This window comes from Equus przewalskii, chromosome 25 (assembly GCF_037783145.1).
Source record: "Equus przewalskii isolate Varuska chromosome 25, EquPr2, whole genome shotgun sequence".
Taxonomy (NCBI): Eukaryota; Metazoa; Chordata; class Mammalia; order Perissodactyla; family Equidae; genus Equus; species Equus przewalskii.
Genome location: NC_091855.1, coordinates 35,983,388 through 36,006,916, shown reverse-complemented (window position 1 = coordinate 36,006,916; position 23,529 = coordinate 35,983,388). Strand labels below are relative to the sequence as shown.

The following is a 23,529-nucleotide window of genomic DNA, read 5'->3' as shown; positions in this document are numbered from 1 at the left end:
CATCTTGTTCCCTGGGACAGGCACAACATGCTAGACTGATGGATTCACCGTGCCCTGCTGTTGGGAGGGATGCTGGCAGTCACTCTAACCAGCGCTTCTCATGCTGGCCATACGTTAGAAGTTTAACCTGGGAAGTTTAGACAGAATACCCAGACCCGGCTGCACCTGTGGACTTTCCCCTTTCACTGCTCGTGGGTGAGGCTCAGGCATGCGTATTTGAAGGCGCCTGGGAGATCCTGTGCGCAGTCAGGCTCGGGAACCACTGCTCAGGCACAGCTCCCTCCTGCTGCCCTTCCTAGTTTACAGATGGGGAAACCAAGGCCGGTGTCAAAAGAACACCGGACCAGGATTCAAGAGGCGTGAATTCTGGTCGGGTTTTTAATAATCATTCGTTTGTTCATTCATTCATTCGCCAAATATTTATTGAATGCCAGGCATTCCCTTAGGTGCTGGCTTATGATAGAGAAAAAAATAAAAGGCCTGGCCTCTGCCCCCATCGAGCTGACAGTCCAGTGATGAATAGGGGTATGGACGGCCAGTCTCACCCAAATGTAGGTTTCTGCCCCACAGACTAGAACCCAGTGCCAGGAGAGCCCGGCAAAAGGAGATCTGGCGAGGTCAGGGAGGTCAGAGCTGTCTCTCTGAGGAGGTGACAGCCAAGCTGAGTAATGGGCAGAGCAGGAGGAAGGTGTGGGAGGACACTCCGGGCCGTTGGAGCAGCGTGTGCAAAGGCAGGGAGCCATGTGCAGCATCCAGGGACTGGAAGGAGGGCAGTGAGGGCAGAGCAGAGGGCCGGAGCGTGGGGCGAGGTGGGGCTGGAGACGTTGTCAGGGGCTGCCTGTGCAGGGCCCTGTGGCTGCGCGATCCCGGAGCTGTGGGCAGGCAGTTAGGGGTTGTCTAGGGGCTGGTCAGATGTGTTTCCCACAAGACCGCTGGGGGCCTCGTGGGTAACGTTGGGGAGTTTGCCCTGCTCCCCTTGGTGGCATGGGACACCAGAGCAGAGGCCTGGCCGGGTAAGGTTCCTTCCCCAAGATGAGGGGACCTTGACCCAGGGTGGACACAGGAAGGTGGTCAGGAACTGAAGCCGGAGAGAAGGTGAGGGCTTGGCCTTGCGCCGTGGTGGCCGGGAAGGCTGGAGAAGTGGTTGGCTCAGGTTACCGAGGAGGTGAAATCAGATCCTGTCACCAACTTGGTGTGAGAAACTTGGGCAGCCGCAGCTGCTGCCTGGGCCTCAGTTTCCTCGTGTGTCTGATGGGAGGGTCTGGGAGTTGACCTTCAAGTTCTTGTCTACCTCTCATTATACCCAAGTCAGTTGCCACTGTCCCAGAGCCGGTTCCTGACAGAGCTGGAAATAAAACCTGGGTCTCCAGCCTGCCAGGCCAGCCTCCCACAACACTGTTCCCTTTGAGCCAACCCAGCTCTGTCTGTTCTTCCTGTCCCGATCCAGGGGAAGGAGGGAGTGGCTGAAGGGGGCCCATTTCGGCTCCCAGTTGCTTCATCATCTTCCCTCCGGCACGTGTGCCCATTTCTGCAGGTGACCCACGGGGAGCCCCAGAAGTCCTGCTCCAAGGTGACTGACAGCTGTCAACACATCTGCCAGTGCCGACCCCCTCCCCCGCTGCCCCCGCCACCCCCGCCCCCGCCGCCTCCCAGACTCCTCTCTGCTCCAGGTAAGTAAAGGCTCGCTCCGTTTCCGGGCTTCTCTTTGTGTCGTCTGGGCCCAGGAAGAACCTGTGAGCATAGCAGAGGGCCGCCTTGCTTCCTTTGTAATTTTCCACTGGCCGAGCAGGAGAGAAGCCAAGGCCCAACTTTTCTCTGCAGTCTGCAAAACGCCTTTCCCACAGAATGTTCCTGCGAGATGGAGAAGGATGTTTCTCCATGGGTTAATCAGATAAAAGTCAATCTCCATTTGATGAGTGACTCCGCCTGGATTGTTCCGAAGGCCAGACCTTTAAGGGGGGCGGCCACCGACGCTGGTCTTAAATACTGCGCCCACGCGCATGGTTTCGTTTTTCCATTTTAATTCACATTTAAGGAGGCAATTAGTACAGAACCGAAGTGGAGGCTCTGGGAGCAAAGTTACATGGATGCCTTTCAGCCATTTGCAGCAAATTCTGCTCAAAACCCCCCTTTCTCCTGTTTGCCTTGATTTCATCTCTGAACAATTTGATTGCCTGGTCATTCAAACAAAGGAGGGTTTCTTTAGCCAGAAATGGCCTCAGCCCCGACCCATAGGGGTTAAGTTCCCAGTTTATATTTCTACTTGATAAGGTCTCTAACAAGAGAGTCTGTATTTTGGATGGATCACTCAAGTTTCAGCCCATAGAATGCCCGTGATCTTGTGTGGGTCTCCCTCATTCCACACATCTCCGTTGAATTATTTGGGGCCTATTTTAAATAACCTTGACGACGCTTGTTCTCTGGTAGGCTATGTTTCCAGGCTCAGTGTCCAGGCAGTGACACAATGTTCTGGACGATCTTTGCGGCTCATGTGTATGTCTGCCTTTGTGTGCTCGACCCCCACCTGCCTCCATTCCTACCTGACACCTGTGGCCCAGTGCTTCTCCGAGCGTGACCCTCGACACTGCCCAGAGCGTTTGTTTTAAGTGCAGCTTCAGGGGCCCACTTCAAACCCACCGAGTCAGAGTCTTTGGGGTGGGGCTTAGGAATTGATGTTATAACAAGTTCTGAAGTTCAAATGCAAGGTGAAGTCAAGCACCTGGGCCTACCAGGCCCTCTGCTCCAGGCCTTCTATCTGGATCCTTCCATCCCAGGATGCTCACCTCCTCCCCTCTCCTGAGGAACCCCTGGGCTGTACTGTCAGGCCCAGCCTCAGGCACCTGCCTGTGGAGCTCATTCCCTTCCATTCCTTCAGAATTCCTCTTCCTTTCACCGTTTAGGCTCCAGGCCTGTCCTGTCTCCAGGTCTGCTTGTGTCTCATGGATCCGCATCCCCCAGTTAGAGTCGTTTCAGTTCGTCCTGTGCTAACTGAGCTTCTGCGCCAGACACAGAGGTGAAAGACCGCTCTGTTCTTCTGGGATCTCTCAGCCTCAAAGGGAGGACCCTCCTGTCCGCAACCCACAACAAGTGGCCTGAGAGAGCTCAGAAATTGTTCTCCAAGTGCACTGGAAATCCCTGAGTAGTTGGGCCACAGTAAACAGCATCCTTGACCTGGATCTTAAAGAATAAATGGGATTGTTCTAGGTTGATAAGGAGATGGTGGGGAGAGGGAATCCAGGCGGAAGGAACAGCATGGGCAAAGCCTTGGAGATCTGACCCTGGGAGACTCATCTTGGGAGTCACAAGCCCTTCAGTGGGTTGAATGGAGGGGTGAAGGGGCGGACTGTGACGGGCCATGTGTGCCTGGCTGAGCAGATCACGTTTTATCCTGTGACTTGTTGTTTGCCAAACATCCTTCACCATATCCAAATACCTCCTGTTATTTGCCTTATTTTTTCTTTAAATAGACTCACTTTTGTGTTTACACAAATTAATTTCCAAAGCCAATTTTATATAACTACTGCCAATGGAAAAGCAGGATCACTTGCATAAATAGAAGGTGACGATAAAAATAAATGCAATGAAAACAAAACCAATGTTTTAAAGTTCCAGCCTGCTGCGGAAGGTTCTGAGCTCAAGGCCTTCTCTCTTTTTGTTAAAAAGGGAGAGAAGCAAGTGGTAGAGAGGTGTTAGAGCCGCGGGAGCACCATGCGGAGATTTTTCTCTGTAAAGAAATCAGAAGGTCTGTAAGGGAATCAAAAGGAGTCTAGGTTTCTTGTTCTGTTTCACTGTGTTTGAGCGCCGGGTCCATGTGCCATCTAAAATCAGCTCATTTAACTGCAGGACAGGCACCCTGTCCTTTAGGAAACCGCTACGGACAGTGATGGGGTGTTAAGCAGGGAAGTGACGTGATTCTGTATTGTCTTCTTCAGAAGGATCAGCTTTCCATGTGGAAGGTGGGCTGGGGGTGAGCTGCCACACTAGAGTCAAGTGGGGGACTCTTGAGATAATTCAGCCCCCAGACCATCCCTGAGGGCCTGAAGCCAGGCAGGGGGCTGCAGAGAGGGGGAGGCAGGCAGGGAGTGCCCAGTGTGAGGGGACAGAGACCTCAGGTTGTGATTTGGGCCTGAGGGCCCTTCTGGGTGAGGGGAGAGCAGGCGTGGTTTGATCCTATGGCGGGACTTTCTCAGTTACTCGTAGCAGAAACCTGTCCTGAAGTGGCATCAGCAATACACAAACAAGGAGAGAGATGTTTGTTTTTTGGCTCATGTATTAGGATATTCCAGCAGCAGGTCTTATAAGATGATCGTGTTGGATTTCTGTCTCTGTCTCTCTCTTCTGATTTCTCCTGGGTCGCCTTTTCTCTCAGGCTGGCCCAGTCCCTGTGGCTCCAGGCTCCAGTGTTCCATCAACCTTACAGGCAGAAATCTCCTTCCCTTTCCCAATCCTTCAACTAAAGTCCTGGGGCTGACTTTCATTGGACCAGCTTGGGTCAGGTGTCCATCTTTGGACCAATCATGGTGGCCTACAGGAGGGAATATGCTGATCGGTCAGGCCAGGGCCATGTGACCACCCTTGGAGTTGGGGGCCATGGATAGAGGTTAAGGGAATGGTGGCTTCCGAAGAGGAAATCCAGGTAGAGGGACTAGACCCCAAGGATGAGGACATGGACACTGGGCATGGAGGACAATGGTGGCATCCCTCAGCCAAGATGTGCTCCAGTGGCAGGGAATGTGTTTTGTACATTCTCTTGGTCCTTGTTGAGCTCAGCCCAGACCCTGCACACAAGTAGAGCCCAATGAATGTCAGACAGAGATATGGCCACATGCGAAACTTCTGCCTATTCTAGAATCCCCAAGGAATTAGCCTCTCCCGGAGGGCACAGGGCCTCAGTGCTACGAAACCTCTGTTGTCATTCAACAGGTGTGCCTGGAGCTCACCAGATCTGGCCTCTGTGCCGGGGGCTAAGAAGTCAGCAGTGAGCAAGAGAGGGGCGGCTCCTGCCCTCATGGAGCTCCTGGTGCAATGGACCGTCATTTACAGGAGATGTTTGCAGGAGTGTCCTTTCCTGCCATCTTTCTGGATACGCTGGCTGCAGGCACATGTCATCCCTTGCCCATTTGGTCATCCATGCGCCTTGCATCCTTGCTGCTCACAAAGGCCTCTCCTTCCCCTGGTAAACGTTGGCCAAGTGCCTGCTCCATGTCCAGCCCCTTGTTGGGCACAGAGGCGCAGAGGGACTTGTCCTCACCAACAGGGGCTGGGTAATGAAGAGATGGAGAGTGCAGCCTAAGAGGCTCAATCCGTGAGCCTAGGTTGGCTGCTGGCCCTGCCACTTCCTCTGTATGATTTTAAGAGGATTGGTTAACTTAAGCCTCAGTTTCTTCTTCTATAAAATGGGTTTGAGGATCACACCTACCCCCCAGGTTGACTTGAGGATTCCAGAAATTGAAAAGAGCTTTTGAAAACTGGGCAGGTATCCATTGCTAATCATCCGGTAAAATGCTTCTGATCAAGAGCAGCCTGTGAGCACTAAACTTGGGGAATTCAAAGGCGCTGTTGGGGAAGGACACGTAATTCCAGAAAGGAGGATCTGGGAAGGCGGGAAGGAATTCCCTGGTAGACCTTGGATCTGCAGGAGCACAGGGAGGCCAGACAGGGAACGGCTGAAGCAAAGGCTCAGAGTTAGGAGCCCAGGATCAGGTAGGATGCTCATCCTGAAGGAGTCAGCATCTCGGTGCGTGTCTGGGGTGGAGGAGAAAGAGGGGAGAGAGAAACCTCTGCACATATCCATGCAGACCTGTGAAATCTCCCATGGGAAGTAATGGCCAGAAACCTTTGTCAAAACTGTTGCCACCCTCCACGAAGAGGCCTCCCTCTTTGTCCAAAGAGGGATGGTGACCAGGATGTTCAGGGTGACCAACTTGTCCCGGTTTGCCCGGAACTCTCCCGGTTTTAGCCCTGAAAGTCTTGCATCCTGGGAAACCCTTCAGTCCTGGGCAAACCAGGACAGTTGGTCACCCTACTCCTGGGCCACCCTGATCTGGCCAAGGCAACGTGTTTTTTTGTTTTTTGATATGTTTGTTTTTGGTGTGTTTGTTTTGTTTTGTTTTGTTTCACCATGTAACTTTCCAGAGCACTGACCCCCCAAAGTCCATCTGGAGCTCATGGCCTGTAGGGCAGCTGAGCCCTGCAGTCTTCAGGGGGGTCCCAGCTCTGCGCCGCCCCATGCAGCAGCCCTGGCAAGAGTGTTGAGACAGCCCTGCCTGCCGCTGGGAAGAAGCATGGGCATGGTTCTTGTGATGCGGAAGATTCTTGAGCAGCATCTCCACTCTCTGCCCTTTGTTTCCCCGGCTCTGCCCACAACCCTTCACCCTTAGGCTGAGGTGGCATCTGCCTAGGGCAGCTGCACTTGGTAAACCTGCCAGCTGAGGGTCAGAGGGCGGTACCAGTGGTTGTCCAACGTGAATGTGGTTGGAATTCCCTGGAGGCCTTGTTTAAACCCGGGTTGCTGGACCCCATCCCCAGAGTTCCTGAGTCAGTAGGTCTGGGATTTGCATTTCTAACACATTCTTGGTCATGCTGATGTTGCTGGCCCCGGGAGCACACTGTGAGAACCAGCGTCCCTGAGAGTGGCAATCAGGTCCAGGGCCTTTCGAGTCAGACCCAGGCCGTCCATGCCCAGCACGTCACATCCCTTCCAGAGCCTCAGTTTCCTCAGCTGTAGAGTGGGGCTGATGATACCTACCTGGGAAGGGGTTGCTGTGAAGACTGGAAATTATCCAGGCTGTCTTTGGCAGAAACTACATGCTTGAGAAGCACTGTTGTAGCTTGGTGGCACATGGCCTGGCTTCCTGCCCTCCAGACCCGGGGTCAACCCTGGTTCATTAGCTAAGTGATTTGGACAAGGTGTCCTTAACTGCTGAGGCCTCAATTTCCGTGTCTGTAAAATGGGGCTAATGATAATACCCGCTATACAAGGGTGATTGTGAGGATCCGATGCCTTAAAGTTAACACAGTACAGAGCCTGGAACCCAAATAACACTCAATAAATGGCAGCTAATAGGTAATATTAATGGTAACAGTAGTAATAATAAGTCAGTGACCCGCAGGCTGGGAGTTGCTTAAACATGGATCTGGCACCTCTCTGCTGAGAAAGGAGCATCCAATTAGAAACTGGAGGATGAATTGGGTCTCTAAGGATGTGTAGACTCCCGTAGGTATTCAACAGGAAGCAAAAGGCTTTCAGAGTTCACCCGGTGCCCCTTTCTAGAGGGCAGCCCTCGCTAGAGTCCTCGGGGTGGAGATATTTCTGGAAGACGTGGGCGGGGGTGAACCTTGGCACAAGCATGCTTGAAGGCCTGACCGACACGCCCAGGGCAGCTGCCAGAGCTGAGGACCGGGGCTGACTCTGTAAATGTCAGCGGTGGCCCGTTGGTACCCGCGTGTGACTCAGACGGCTGAGGCCACGGAAGGAGACGTGCACCAGACCTCAAGGAAAGGCACGTACACCCACTCTGTGAGACCTGCTTCTGAGGCTGATGGGACCAAAAATAGCTGTGGCAGAACAGAGGCGTGAGCCCGTGTCCCTGTAGTGCCTGTCTTTAAGGAGTTCAAGTCACTGATACAGATTTTATTTTTTGCATTTATTTTATTCTTAGAAAAACCAGAAGAGAGGTTAAGGGACTCCCCGAAGGTCACACAGCAGTGGTGGAGCTAGGAATGGGGTCACCTGGTTCCCCATCCTATGGGCCAAGGGCCAAGTTTTAGTAGAGAGAGAAACAAACAGGACTGTGGGAGTTCTAGAATGCTGTTTTTAACTTCCGCAGAACACTAGAAGGAAACCAACATTTAGTTTGCGATACTGAGATGGAAGCTCTGCTCTCATCTCCTTTCATCCTTAAACACTCCTTAGTGGTAGGTGATATTATATTATCCCCAGTTTCTGTGAGGCGCCTAGGGCTCAGAGAGGGCGAGTTACTTGTTCCAGGCTGCCCAGCTGGTAAGGAGGGGAGGTAATTCAAGGCTGTCTGATTTCTGCCTGCTGCATCCTCTGCCTGACTCTCCCCCTCCGTGGCTGAGCATCAGCCGAGGGGTCCCCGTTCCTTTCCTTGCGCAGGCCTTGCCCCTTTCTGTGTCTGCATATATCAGTCCTTCTGGCTGCCAGGCTTCCCCTCAAAGTAGTTAAGCTTCACTCGTGCAGATCTCAGCTCAGCTGTCCTCCAGGAAAACCTTCGCTGACTTCCACAGAGCTCACACTCTGCCTGTTCTGGTTCTCCATGGCTAGGGAACAAATCACCCCAAAGTTAGTGGTTAAAAAACAACGCATATACGTCCTTGCCTCTCAGGGTTATGGGGGTCGACGGGGCTCCACTGGGAGGTTCTCGCTTGGGGTCTTCCATGCGATTATATTCAGTTGGCCGGGGCTGGAGGCTTCTCGAAGCCTTCCTTGCTCATGTCTGGTGGTCGATGCTGGCTGCTGGTTGGGTCCCCACCTGGGCCTGTCCACCGAAACATCTACACGCGATGCCTCCATGTGGCCCCGGCGTCCTCATGGCCTGGCGGCTGGGTTCCAAACCCGAGAAGCAAGTAGGAACTGAATCCCTTTGGATGCTGTCCCTGAGGAAGTCACACAGCATCACTTCCACTGCGTTCTTTTCCTTGGAATCCCACGACCCAGTGACCCCGCAGCTCCCGTTTGAGGAGTGGGGAATTTCATTCCACCTCTTGATAGAGGAGTGTCAGAGAATTTGCATCCGTTTTAAAACTACACCACCCTCCATCACCATACATACATGCACACGTCCTTGAACTTTTCCTTTATGGCAATCATCCCACCCTTTGAATATTTAATGAATTACTTCACTAATGCCTGGATGCCTTGCTAGATACAGGCTATTGCTGTGAGGCAGCTGTCCACTTACAGTCTCAGCCCCTTGGCACACGCCTGGCCCATCCTGGGTCCTCAGTAGCTACTAATTCATTTCTTTTGCAAAGATTTTTGACTGTTCACTACATTCCAGGCACTGTGCCAGGTTCTGGGAATGTAGTGGTGAACAGCACAGTAGGGCCCCTGCCGTCTGGGGTTTATATTTGGCTGCGTGGATGCACGGGCAGGGCAGGGGCTGGGACAGAAAATGAATAAGGCAAAAACATTGCTGGAAAAATAGAAGGTAACCTGTGCCACAAGGGTAATTAAAATCGTAAGATCTGATGAGGAGTAACTGGGTGGTCCCTTAGATTGCATGGTCGGGGGACAGGAGATGACATCTGAGCTGAGAGCCAGTTGAAGGAAGTAGTTGGCAAGGCAGATCTGGGGGAACATCGTTCCCAGCAGAGGGAACAGCAAGTGCAAGTTCCTCGTGCACTTGGGGTCCGTGAAGGGCCAGGGTGCTGGGTGAAGGCAGACAGGAGGAGGCGAGGCCCCAAGGGAGGCAGTGCCCGGACTACACAGGGCCTTTGAGGCTAGGGAAGGGACTGGGTTTTATCTTAAGTGCAACTAGAAGCTTCTAGAAGTTTTGAGCAGGGGGGTGGCTTGGCCTCATCTACACGTTACACAGACTGACTCCCACTGAGGAGGAAGTCACTCCGGTCCAGGCGAGAGACAGTGGTGCGGGAGCCGGTGCTGTGGCCTGGATGGGGGGCAAGGGGAGAGGCGGCAGTGTCGAGCCCTGGTCTGATTTAGGATGGTTTGCAGGCTGGGGTGATAGGACTCGGTGATGGCTGTGGTTGTGGGGAGGGAGGGGATGCGGGACATCACGAGGTTTGGGGGAATGAATGAGCGAGTGGAGGAAGCCATAGGACGTCACTCACAGCGCCCCCTCTCCTTGGTCCTCTCAGGATGTCTGTGGTCTCACCAATGGGATAATGAAGCTGACAGGTGGTGCTGGGAAGGGGTTAGCAGAGGCTCAAATGTCCCCCAGTGTGTTTTAGCGGCTGCCATTTTAAGGATAACCTCTGGGGTTTTAGCATGAATCCAAGTTTAACTACTCTTCATCTCTATAAAGAAGCTAACCAGATGCCCTTCTGGGGAGTGATGAGTTTGGGGCAAGCAGAAGAGGAGGCCCTTGGAGACCTCTAAAGCGGAGGATGGGGACAGCGAGTGAGGCCGACCCGCAGATCTGCCTTCTCTGCAGGGCGCCAGGCTCCTTATGAAAGCGTGTGAACGCCACAGCACCGTCCTTGTCAGGAGTGAGCGTGTGGGCATCAAACACAGGCCATGTCACTTGACGTTTCTTGCTTCATGCGCTGTGTTGGTGCCAAGCTGGTCTTCACTGCTGCCACGGGTTTGGACCTTGGGGTATTAGATGTTCATCACTTGTGGGAGCCTGGGTTTCTGTCCTGTTGTCTTTGAGCCACTTGCCTGGTCGGAGGGTAGGAGGACCTGGAGGCTGGGCCTGGCTCTGGCTCTTCCCAGCTGTGTCCTGGTCGCTCAAGCTTTCTGAGCTTCCATTTTCTCATCTACAAGTTGGGGGTGATGAGCCGTCCTCTCCGGGGTGGTTGTGGGAGTGCAAATAATACATATGAGGACCCAGCCCAGCACCCGATGCGTTCCCACTCTCAGTCAATGGCTCTCTTGTCAATCTGGTCCTTGCTGGAGCAAGTCTCTTACCCTGACTGATCTCAGCTCCCCGTGAAGAGGGCTGGCCCCGGCTTGCATTTCCACTCTGTGCTGAGCACGGTGTCCGTGTGAGCATGATTCTCGTCCTTGGACTTGGGCATCTGCTATCCATAAGCGCTTTAATAGTTGCTGGCTTTCTTTTAAAAAGTGATTTTATTTTTTTTTTAAGTACTGAATTTTCCTTTCCCAATTCAATAATGCAATTGTCTATATCCAGCAAATAAAAGATTACGAATTTATGTGGACTTTAATTTACTCAACAAACCTTTATTCTTTGATTTATTGGACAAACACTTGCCAGGAGGTTGTGTGGAGGCCTATTCTGGGGCTGCAGAGATGAACTGGACGTGGCCCGGCCCTCGGGAACCCGCCTCTGGTTGGATGCTGGAGCCCCAGCTGCACCTTGGCCTCACCTGGGAGGTTTCAAAATGACTGATGGCTGGGCCCACCCGAGAGGGAGGAGATTCTTGTGTGAAGCAAGGTTGGGGCCCTCGGCTATAGCCAGAGGCACAAGGCAGGAAGGGGTCTGTGCCAAAAATAAGGAAGAGGTGAGGAGCCATGGAATTGAGGCCAAAAGCCAATGAGACTTGTACATCAGTGAGTGACCGCCCTGTCCCCCGCGGGCACTGGATGTTCCCAGAGTTTGGGATCCCGCCCTCTAGGAATTCGGGATGTTGTGAGGAGTCTGGACTCAACACGGAGGTGGAAATAGGGAACCACAGGTCTCAGCAAGAATGTGCATCGGGGTCAACGTGGCGCGTCCTGGGTGCTCTAAATTGATACAGTGTAAAACTCACCATTTTAAAGCATGCAGTTCAGTGTTGTTTTTAGTACAAGCACAATGTTGTCCAACCGTCATTTACCTTCTAAAGCCAGATCATTTTCATCACCCTAAAATGAAACCGGTACCTCCCGATCCTGCCCCCTCCCCCAGTCCCTGCCAGCTACTCATCTACTTCCTGTCTCTATGGCTTTGCTGTTCTGGACGTTTCACATAGGCCTGGGTGTTCTTAGGCTGAGTTCTTAGTCTGAATCTCAGTTTCCTCATCTCCTAATGAGGATGAAGCCTCCATCCTCAGCAGTGTTGCGAGGCGGAATCCAGAGGCCGTGTGAAGGGTCAGCCCACTGCCTGGTGCAGGGCCGGTGCTCAGAGCGTGTGGCCCCCACAGCGGAAGGGCATCCTGCAGGGTGCAGGCCGTGATCCTGGTTCAAGGCCCTGCCTGTTGCACTGGGATCAAGGGCTGGTGCTGGCGCCCTATAACTGTGTGGTCCTCATTTTCCTCGTAGGGCTGTTGAGAGGCTCAAATGACTTTGTAGGCGACAGTGCTCGAAACAGCGCCAGCACAGGGGGGCCACCCTGTCACGTCAGCTATTCCATATTATTACCAAATTCAGCCAGGGTGTCCCGCTGGTGTCCAGGACAAAGCAGCTAGTCTGACCTGTTAACTTTCTGATCCGATCCCTGAGCACTGGGACTGTTGACTCATCTTTGTCCCCGGAGACAGCACAGAGCTTGACACATGGACATGCAGTGCACACAGAGTGTTTGAACATATGAAGGCCTGTGTGGCTAGACGATGAAGACTGAAGGTCAGCTCTCCAGGAGAGAGACGGTAGGGAGGGGACTGACATTTTTTTAAGAGCCTGCCATTTGCCACCGAGCATCTGGGGCCATGTCTGAGTCTGGGCTCCTCCAGAAACAGACACTGAGATGAGAATTCAAGTACACGTGGATATCTGGAAGGGGATTCCGGAAAACACCAATAGGGGGCTAGGGAGTAAGATAGGGAAAGGCCAGTGGCCAGCGAAGGGTGTGATCTCAAGCCAGTTTGTGCTGTGGGCGGCTGGAGGGAGCTCGGTCCTGCTGGGAAATGGGGTAGGACAGCACTTGAGAACGACCCCACCTGAGGGCCGAGGGGCCTGGGGTGTTCGTGTACCAACCGCCGCCCATCCCAGTTAGAGCTGGTCCCCAGGCAGAGATGCAGATTGGCATTTGGAAGCCAAGCCAGTGAGCCCAGGAAGGACACCAGCAGTGTCTGCTACAGGCTGTCACCTTCTCCCACAGTGATTGCCACCAGTGTCCTCGCCCCTGGTCAGACCCAGAGGGGTCGACACCTTCTAGCTAGGAGTTCACTTCTCTCTCTCCCACTCAAGAAAGCACATTAGTGTTCAAGCCAGCATTGTCCTTTCAGGAGGATGCCTACTTTGTATATTTAAAGGGCAGCAAATCATAGACATTTACTCATTCGACAAATATGTGTAGAACTCTCCACTGTGGTCACAGACCGAGGATGACGCAGTGGATGAGACAGGTGAGCCCACAGGGAGGGGTCCTGGGGACAGATCCCATTCTGTTCTTTCTCACGTGGAGTTTGCGAGGCCTGTGGACAGTTCCGGGAGGCAAAACACAGGAACTGCAGGCTAGACTGAGCATCGAGAGGAGAGCATCTGACTCAGAGCTGGTGTCCTGCAGGAGGCAGGGCTGAGCCGAGGGGGGATGTGCTCCAGGTGGAGGTGGGGAAGAGGAGTATGCTCCTGATGAGGGAACAGCAGGGCTGGGGTAAAGGATTGGAGGCCACGGAGAGCCTGTCCGTCCCAGGATTGAAAGTGCGTGGGGGCCGTGGTGCGAGATGCGCTAGAGTGAGGCGAGGCTAAGCCTGACAGTCTGCAGGGGATCTGGGACTTCGTCCCTGCTGGTGCGGAGCCCTGCAGGGTCTGCGTGGAGAGCTGCCGTCTACCTTGCCTTAGACAGCCCTGGCTGGGGGCGGAGTGTGGGAGACTGAAGGCAGAGAGCAGAGGGGAGGCAGTGGCCCAGGGGAGAGACTGGTGGCCTGAGCCAGGCCTAGCCTGTGGGCAGGGGGCACAGAAGCTCGAGAACCTTTGGGACCAACCGCTGTTGGGAGTAGGGGAGAAGGAAGACTCCTGGGTGATAGTGTCTGCTCAGACACCCCTTAAGGAGACAGGATACGGAGGGAGAGTGATGGGCTCAGGAGTCCCAGGTTTTGTCACATGGTGTGGGAGGTGCTGTGGCAGCGGGGGAGGCGATCAGCTGGTGGGTCTGGAGTTGAGGGCAGAGGCCTGAGCTGGCCTTAAGGATGGGGGGTTGGGGCACCAGTAGCAAGGTGCCGAAGCCATCAGAGATCACCCAGGGAGAGCCTGGGGAGGACAGAGCCTGAGGTTCAGGAGGAAGAGGAGCCTGAGACAGCACAGTTGGAAGAGAAAAGGAAAACCAGACAAGGTGACCTGGGAGGCAAGGGAGGAGCTGGGGGCTGGGAGAGCCCCCAGGATCAGTAAGCAGGTGCTGGTATCTGCCCTCCTGTATCCATTCACCTGCTCCTCCCAGAGTGGAGAAGAATGAAGGCGGAGGCGACTTGAAGAACTGAAACAAATGCGTGCCTCCCACTTAGGGACCATCAGAAGGCAAGTGGTGATAGAAGCTAGTGTAATCCAGGGAGACTTCAGGGAGGAGGCGGGACTCACTGTGCACCTGGAAGGTAGGGAGAAATGTGACTGGCCTCAGGAAGGTGAGCTGGCCTCCCAGAGTGGGAAAGGGCGTGAGCAAGGGAGCTAGTGTGGACGTGGCTGGGAGCAAGCAAGGGCCCCCAGAGGATGACCTGGTCGGTGTTGTCATAGGCGTGTGCGCTGATGGGAGTTCACAGGCAGAGTCCCTGGGACACTGGGAGCTCAGGCCCTCAGGCTGGGGGAGGTGATGGCAGGGCAGGCAGACCTTTATTTATGCAAACATTTCTTGAGCATTTCTGTGTTCCAGAAGCTTGGGACACACCGTGGAACAAAATAGATGCAGAGCTGACATTCTGGCGGGGGGAAGAGAGCAAGCAGCAAACAGTAAATGTGATAAACTTGTGAGCTGTGTAGTATGCTGGAAAAGGTGAGTGCCATGGAAAAAAAGTGAGCTAGAGCCCGGTGGCAGTCTGAAGGGAAGGTGGCAGAGCAGAGGGAGTCAAGCTGGTACCTGGGGAGACTGTCCCCGGTCTAGAGGCCCAGCATGGGAACTCACCTGGGCTGGTTGAGGAGCAGCCAGGGGCCAGCGTGGCTGGAGCGGGGTGGGGCGGGGGGAGGAAATGAGAATGGGGAGAAGCAGACGGACCCCCTGTGAGGGTGTATCTGTATTTGGCATCGAGTGGGGGACTGTTCAGGGCATAGAGCTGAGGAGGGGCATGAACTGACTTGCCCCCGATAGGATCACCCACTCTGCCTGCTGTGTAGACCAGACCATGGGAGTCAAGGCAGAAGGAGAGAGACCAGTTTGGAGCCTGTTGCAGTAATCCAGGAGAGAGGTAATGGCCACCGGGAGCAGGAGGCACTAGTTGGGTGGTCGAAATGGTCAGCTTCCAGATGGGAGGCCACTGCACTTCTGAATAAGCTGGGCTCTGAGGGTGGCGTCCTGGGTGACCAGGTCAGGGAGCAGAGAGGCACGGCTGGACCCTGCAGGTGCTCCACAGCAGGCGGCAACAGTGAGGTCCTCCTCCGAGTGGCCCCAGAGATGGGGGGGCCGGGACTGTCCTGGAGCCATGACAGGGCCATTTGGTTTCATGTCCCAGCCAGCCCTCAGTGACAGCTCCAATTCCACCGAGGCTCGGATGAAGTGGCCTGGTGTTGGTGTCATTAAAAGGGGGAAATGATTGGTACATCTGCTCGTGGGCAGTGAACGTCCACCACCACTGGCTGTGGAGCCCAGAATCCTTCATCGCCGTCGTAAGTGCTGGGATCGGGCTGTGCAGCCTGGCTCTCCCCTGTCAGCATCTTCCCAGGACCCCCGGGCTGCCATTCGCGAAGCTGCCTCTCAGGCCTCCGTACAGGCGCCCAGGCCCAGCCCAGGGCAGAGGCCCATCATGGAGGGCCATCGTGGGAGGTCGTTTCTGTGGATACGGGCAGAGAATCAAGGTCTGTAAGAAATGTGGTGATAATTTCTCTCAAGTAAATCAGTGCTGACAAGTGAAAATAATAAAGAGGCCGAATAGGCTCAGAAGAAAGAAGCCACTCTGGGTTTCTGCTAAAAAAAGCTCACAACCCAAACTCTTCTGACTTTGTTAGTCAAGAACCAAATGAAACTAGAATCCAGATGCCCAGTGGGAGATCACTTGCAGGTGTTCAAGAGGACCCTGCACTCACTCATTCATTCAACAAACATCTACTGAATGATCACTCTGGGCCAGATGCTGTGGTAGGAGCTGGAGATGTGGGGATATAGTGATTACAGGGCAGAAATGGAGATTATGGAGAGGGCTCTCCCTTGGACAGAGTGGCCAGGGAAGGCCTCTGGAGCTGTCTGATATTTGAAGGAGAAGAAAATAGCCTTGTAAAGACTGGGGGAGAGCTTTCTAAGTGGTGATCACAGCATATGCAAAGGCCCTGTGGTGGGAACAACTGTCAGAGCTGTGCTGTGCCTGGTGCTCAAAAGGGACAGTGGTTTAAAATGAGGTTAGGGAAGTTAGTACCAAGTCATCCAGGGCCTTGCAAACCATAGTTTACAGAGTACAGAGCTGGATTTTTTTCCAAAGTGCCATGGAAAGGCATTAAAGAGATTTGGACCATGGAGATGACACTAGCAGGTTTATTTAAGACAATCATTGGTGGCTAAGAGGAGAATGTGTCAGAGAGGCAAGAGGGTTGTGGGGAAGACCAGTCAGGAAGCATCGGCTGTTGTCCAGGTGGAGGGAGGTGGGGGCCTGGACTGGGACCGTGGCTGAGGTGAAGGAGGGGTGGACAGATCCCAGCTGCAGTGTGGAGACAGAGCCAGCAGGATGGGGCGGAGGGGGATGGGAGGGAAAGAAAGCAGTCAAAGGGCGGAGACACGAAGAGTCGATGCCAACCAGTGCCTGCCAAGAGTCTGGTGGCCCTGGACCAGCTGCTGAGCAAGGATGTTGATTTACTCAGCTAATATGTTCTGAGCACCCCTAGGTACTGGGTGCCGGGTCCTGCAACCCAGAGATGAGTGAGACCCGTCCTCTGCCCTGGAGGAGCTCACGGGCCAGGGGAGGGGGCATGAGATGCTGTCGTCCAGCCCGGAGTGCACTGGCTGCAGAGCCCTGCAGGAGCACAGGGGCAGCGAGCCCCGAGCCATCAGGGGTGACTGCTCGGAGGAGGCGGCATTGAGCTGCATCTCAGAGAGCAGTTAGGATTTGCAGAGCAGATGTGGGAGGGGTATAAGGGTGGATGGAAGAGGCACTCCAGGTGGACGAAGGGGCGTGAGCAAAGGTGGGTTGTCAGGAGTCCCGAGGCCTTTTGGGAGGAACCCGGGTGTGATCCGCTTGTCAGGAGCTTAGGACGCCAGGGAGGGGGTTGGGAGGGAGAGTGTCTCAGGGTGGACGACCGAGAAGTCAGATGTGATTCTGGAAAAGCTAAAGGTTTTGAGCACTGAGTTCAGCAACCCAGGTGGTGTTTGAAGACTGTTAACCTCTCAGGGACGGGAAGGGGGCCATGTCCCTGTGCATTTGTGTGTCTGTGTTTGGTTCTTGGCTGTGACGACCGTCTCCCTCAGACTGTATCCCACCTGTGGTTCTCCATCAGGGGTACACACAGACCCCTAGTGCACATTTGGAATCCTGGGGGTGTTCATGTTTCGGTTGCCACAGTGACTTGGGCTGTGGGTGCTACTGGCTTTGAGTGGGCAGGGGCCAGGGATGGTAAATGTCATAAAGGGGACAGTTTTCCTCAACGAGGGTCCCTCCGCCTACTGCTAATAGAGACCCTGCTGAGAAACCGCCTGGTCACCAAGCCTTGTTTTGAAGCAGCCAGATTTCAAGTCCCAACCTGGTGTCCCGAGGAGACGTTTTTGGAAAACTTCCATTTTTGGAAAACTCAGTGACCCGTGTTGCTACCGTGGGAGACAGTTACTGTCTCTTTCGATGATTCTGTTTCCCTCTTGTAGGATAGCTGGGGGCTAGTCCGCCTTCATTTCTCAACCTCTTATGAAACACCCTGCCAACAGCAGAGAGATGCCAAACACGCACGACCTGGTCCAGGCCTCCGAGGGCTTGTGGTAGCATCCCTGAGTGACGCTGGTGGTCTTTGATGACCCCACCGACTCGCAGGCCCCTGGCAGGCCGAGAATGGGTCCACTTCATCCCTGTATCCACCGCACAGAGCTCTCTGCAGGGTGCTTTGCTCAGAGAACACTCGGGAGATGTGCGTGTGTGGAGATGACCCAAGGACTCCAGTTTCTGTTGATTTTTGTTGCTCATCCTGTCATAGATCAGGTGCCCTGGAGGCAGAGCCTGAGGCAGGGGTTCGGGTATGTGTTATTATTGAAGAAGTGCTCTCTGGAGGAAATGGTAGGAAGTGAGGGAAGCAGGACAGGAAAGGGGAAGGAGTGGATCAAGGAGGTGCCTTCAGCTGGAATCCAGATTCAGGGGAGCCCTTAGAGAGCCCTGGAGTGTGAGCAGCTCCATCAGAAGCCTTGAGGTAAGAGGGCAGCCTTGAATGCCTCCATATCACTGAGTCATGGACCATGGGCTGCCCTGGTGACCCATGGTGGAAGCCGACAGCATCACTACACGTTCTGCTTAGAAGCGAGGAGAGTCTCCATCAAGCTAGATATGGCACAGCGTGCTCTGGATTTCTTGGCCCCAGTATGGCAGAATCCATTGCCATAAAGACCTACCACATTTATCTTACTACTTTTGAGATTTTTTGATGTTTCTCTCCATCTCTCCCTCCTTTCCTTCCCTTTTTTCCCCATTTCCACTGAGCTTCCCTTCCCACCAAGACAGAATCCGGTGCGCTGAAGCTCCCAGGGCACCTCAGAGCCTTGGAGAGTTTGGAGGACCCCGTGGGGAGGAGGACGGGTCCGCACTCCCTCCCTTGGGTCCTGCCCCCCGGGCTGGAACCCTGCATTCCTTCACAGTCAGAGATACACAAAGGATTTTCATCTCATCTCTGAGAACATTCTGGGCCTTACAACCAGCAAAGCAGTTTATCTCCTTATTCAACTCTAAGATGCTTTCTGCGGACCCCTTAAAGCCCTGTGGGATTAGCCGGCTCTGGCATTTCCCCCAAACCGTTGCTCATTCCGGGAGAGAGAGCAGGAGCGTGAGCGGGGCCGGTGGCGGCTGACAGTTATTAATGCTGCTGTCTCGGAGGCGCAGCCATTAGACTAATTCCTTTCTTGCCAGCTGCTTTTTTTTTTAACACACATCCCACAACTTATCCATCCTCCCCTTGGAAGTTATCCCACTATGTGCTGGCTCTGGCAGGTCTGTCACTGCCCGGAAAGTTTCTAGATTCTTCCCTACAAGGGTTTGAACTTGCATGGCCAAAATGGGGAGCAAAGTTTGGTGAAAACTGTAGCAAAAAGATTGGGTTTTATTTTACATTGAGTAAGAAACCTTTGAAGGGTGTTTGAGCCGGAGTGTAATATGATCTGATTTACATTTTACAAGGAAGCTTCTGGCAGGGGCTGGCTGCATGGAGAATGGATTGGGGGAGGGAGAAACCAGTTTGGAGGCTGTTGTAAAGGGTGCATGTGAGAGCGAAGAGTTGGGGGAGGCCAAACTTGAAGGAAGAACCGAGGAGACTTGCTCCTGGGTTGAACGGAGGGAAGGGTGAGGGTGGGGGTTGTCAGGAAGGACCCCCCAGTTTTCTGAATTGCGCAGCTGGCTGAATGGATGAGTGGGGGAGGCAGAGGTTGAGGGGGGAAAATGAAGAGTTCCTTTTTGGACCCGTAAAATCTGAGCTGGCCTCTGGACCACCCAAGTGGAGATGCTGAGTCGTGGTTGGATGTGTGAGTCAGGAGATGGAGGTGATGCCAGGGCTTGAGCTGTAAATGTGGGAGTTGTTGGCATCCGGCTGGTATTTGAAGCCATGGGACTGGATAGATCTTTGGGGAAAAGAGCGTGGATAGAGAGGGGGGCCGGGTCAGGAGCTGCAGGGCCCTTCCATCCGCTGCCCACCCTCGCGTAAGAAGCCGAGGCAGGCCAGGGAGAGGCCGCCTGCAGCCCCGGGACCTAAGAGCATTGCATTCACTTTTATGTCCGTTTTTCAAGACAACAACTCCCTTTCCCTCCTTTATTCCCAAAGAGATAGATTAAAACCGATCCTCTACAGAGGCCGTCACCCTAGTCATTGCCCCTCAGGAGTACAGAAATGGCAGCTGTATTCGACCTCCCAGCCCACGCCCAGTGTTTAAAAAGAGAAAGAAACAATAGTTGACAAAGATATGTCACATTTTAAAAATCCTGATCTCTGGATTCTCTTTAAAAAAAATCGGTATTTAGGGCCGGCCTGGTGGCATAGTGGTTAAGTTCGCATGTTCCACTTCGGCTGCTTGGGGTTCACCAGTTTGGATCCCAGGTGCAGACCTACACACGGCTTGTCAAGCCATGCTGAGGCAGGCGTCCCACATATCAAGTAGAGGAGGATGGGCACAGACGTTAGTTCAGGGCCAGTCTTCCTCAGCAAAAAGAGGAGGATTGGCAGCAGATGTTAGCTCAGGGCTACTCTTCCTCAAAAAAAAAAAAAAAAAATCAGCACCTGGCTCTGCTCTTGAGTAGGAAGCGTGGTCTTATCTGGGTGGAGTTCCTCATGGTGACAAGGGAGTTGGAGGCAGTGTGGCATCTGGGAGGGAGGAAAGGAGAGAGAAGGTGGCTGCGGGGGCAGGCAAGACTCGGGTTGGGGAGAAGGCTGGGTGCCTGGAGGCATGGAGGGAATTCCTGTTCTCTGACGCGCTCGGTGATCCCTTCCTGCCTCTCCAGGAAATCGCCAGCAAGTGCCTGTCTCTCATTGCTGCCTGTGGGTTGCCTCTGGCGGGTAAGAAGGATGCTGAGTTGGCCTCAGGGTGGATTTGGGACAGGAGCCAAGGCCGCAGGAGCCCTTCCCGTCTGGTTGACCGCATCTCCATCTGACACAAGTCCTGGGAAAGCTCCATGGCCCTTGCTGGAATCTTGGGGCTAGATGTGTTTCAGAAACCAGGATCCTTCAATTTTAGTGATGCGGTCATGTATAGACTGTGGATTAAGTGACACTGCAGGCAGTCGAGCACCCAGTAGTGTTTCTGCAGTGAAATGTGTGGCTGCCACCCTAAATAGATGGATCAGGACTCTAAAGAACCCACTCCCTGCAGCTCAGGTTTTGCTCCCAAATTCATTTTGGCACCAAACTACTACCTTTTGGGTTTGGAAGTGACAAATAGAGAGGCCCTGCCTTTGAGAAACAGCTTCTCCTGAACTGGTTAGATGGATCATGGTGCATCCACACAGTGGCTCTGCATTCAGCTCTTAAAAAAAAAAGTAGCTCTGTTCACAGTGATGTGAAAGCAATTGCCGGGACATAGTGAGTAAAAATATATATTATATCTCACAAATGACAGCGTCTACCGTGTGTGGATGGGGCGCTATCATAGTCAGTTCAGGCTGCTGTAACGGAAAACCGTGGACTGGGGCGCTTATAAACAACAGAAATTTAATTCTCACAGTTCTCGAGGCTGGAAGTTCAAGGTCTAGCCTCCAGCATGTTTGGTGTTTGGTGAGGACCTTCTTCCTGGCGCATAGACGGCGCCTTCTCCTTGTGCCCTCACGTGGTTGAAGGGGCGAGAGAGCTCCCTGGGGCCTCTTTCATGAGGGCGCTAATCCCATTCATGAGGCTCCATCCCCATGACCTGATCACCCCCAGAGGCCCCGCCTCCTAACACCATCACCTTAGAGGTTAGGTTCCACATAGGAATTTGGGGGGACACACATTCAGTCCATCCCCGGTGCTCTCACTTGGAATATAAACAAATGCGCACAGACCTGCTATCTCAAAGGATCCGTGAGAAACTTGTGACGGTAGCGTTTGCCTCTGGGGAGGGGAAATGGGGACCTGGGCCAACCCTTAGGCCTCCATTTCCTTTCAATGACCAGCTTGTATTTGTCTTGAGAAGCTTCAGGATTATTGATCCTATTTTAGGGTTCAGGAGATTCCCCAGAGTTGGGGAATGTCAGCGTGAGAAGAGCTTTCGAGACTCTACCCCGTTTCCAGGTGTGGGGGCTGAGGTAGAGGGGGCCTTGGCTACCATGGCGTTTGTTTCTTGTAACTTCAGTTTTCTGATGCAAGTGGACACGGCTGGTCCCTGAAGCGTCACCCTGTCTGTCTGAGGCAGTCTTCACCTCTGAGACCTCATTAATGTCCCTGTCAAAGGAATATGATGGAATAGTCTATTATGGTGACCTGCGTGACCACCTGTCATGAAAAATAAAGAGCGGGTGGCAGTGGCTGGCTTCTTGAGATGCTCAACGTCCATTGAAGTGCTCAACGTCCAAGAACGTGTTCGGGGAGCTCGTGACAATAAGGAATTAAAGCGGGAGAATTCATCCTGCATGGGATATAAAAAATGACTCCCGAATAGCTCCCTTGCTGAGAATTCTATTCCCCTTACCATCACCCCTGGGGTCCAAGGTGGGCAGGAGGCAAACCGTGTGCTTCCAAGTCTTGCCCTCTTCCCACAAACTCTTCTGTTGAGTAAGTGCTGACCTCTGCCCTTAAGAGGAGTCAGTAAATGGCTGGAGAAGGCTGGGACTGTGGCTAGGGACATTCCTCAAGGAAACCAGAGGTCGGAGGTCATGGTGTCCCCAGGCAATATTAAAGTCTGTTCTTCCAGCTGGACCGAGGTGCCCTGCTGTGAAAATCCGGAAACATTGTTCTCTGCCTGATTTACAATAGGATGTGGTAGAAAGCAGACGGACTTTGACTGCAGAGTGCTCTGGAATCCTCGCGCTGCCATTGACCTCCCCTCCCTGAGCTTGTTCTCACTTCTGCAAATGGGAACAGTGACACCCCGACTCCTGATGGGTCAGGAGACTTAAGTCAGATGATAGGCACGCACGCGAAGTGGTTTAACGGCTGCTTAGCAAAGGGGGCTGTTGTCATTGTCGTTATATTTTTATTAAGCTCCTTGAAATATTTTTAAATTTACTTATTCCTCCATAAAGTTTTCTAATACCTTAGGCTTTTGCTCGTGTGCCAGAAGATGACAAAAGTAAATACTAGTGAAGGCTGCTCAGAAATAGCCTGGCAGGCCCGGTCCAGAGGTTTGGTGCTTTGTGTGAACATAGGTGATAGTGGCCACGACTTTGTGTAGATAGCAATCCTAGCGTCTTTTTACCCTGGGAAAGCTTGTTCCTGGTTCACGTTATGGGGTTTGGCATCCTGCATTCCGACTTTGGACCGGGCAGAGGCGCCCCACTCCACTTGCCTTCCATTTATCAGGCGAGTCCTGTATCATCTCTCCAGTTAGGCAAGGGTTGGTCTTTGAGAAGTGGCCTTTGAGAAGAACCCTATTGTAGGGCATTCCCCCCAGGAAAGATGACAAAGCACTGCCTGGCGGGTCAGAGAGGAACATCCATTGGTTTGTGTCCCCTTCTTCCACCAGAGAAAAACAAGGCAGTGAGCAGGGCCTGTGCCAGCTCCCGAGTTTCCATGTCACCCTTGCCAGCAATCAGAGAGGCCAAAGGCCACCGTTTCCTGAAAGAGATCTTGGCCTGCCCCCTGCCCCTCCGGAGAGTGAATGGGCTCCTTGTTCTCAGATTTCGAATGAACTGGACTGTGGGTGGCGAGGCACATTGTCTCCTGCCTTGGCAGAGAGAATTATGGATGCCTTGGAAAATAATGCATTCGCCTCTTGTGGGACACTGCCTCGGGCAGTTCCGCTGTGCAGCCTCTGAGTAGCCAGAGGTCATCGTGGAGGCATTTGGCTTGGAGTCTTAGGTTCCAGCTGGAAGGCCATCCAGCTCAGCTCCTTCCATTGGCTAGGATTGGCGTGGTGCACTCTGGGAGGCCGCGTCAGGCCTGCAGTGTTGGCTGTGCCTGTGATGGAGGCATCCATCTCTGCACCAAGAGTAGGAGCCAGGGAAGAGCCCTGGACACCTTCCAGCCCCCTGGTTTTCCCCAGGAAACATTTGGTCATCACAGTT

General features: G+C 53.5%; 1 protein-coding gene across 10 annotated transcripts in view; it reads left to right on the top strand.

Annotated features, from left to right (window-relative positions):
• PRIMA1 (proline rich membrane anchor 1) overlaps nucleotides 1-23,529 on the top strand; it is a 62,366-nt gene that overhangs the window by 6,631 nt on the left and 32,206 nt on the right. For all 10 annotated transcript variants that reach the window (XR_011533088.1, XM_070594390.1, XM_070594393.1 and 7 more), the window contains exon 3: nucleotides 1,535-1,670. Coding sequence is in view for 9 of the 10 variants with exons in the window: in XM_070594390.1 (XP_070450491.1) it covers nucleotides 1,535-1,670 (136 nt within the window). In the remaining variant the exon portion in view is untranslated. The remainder of the gene's footprint in view (nucleotides 1-1,534; nucleotides 1,671-23,529) is intronic.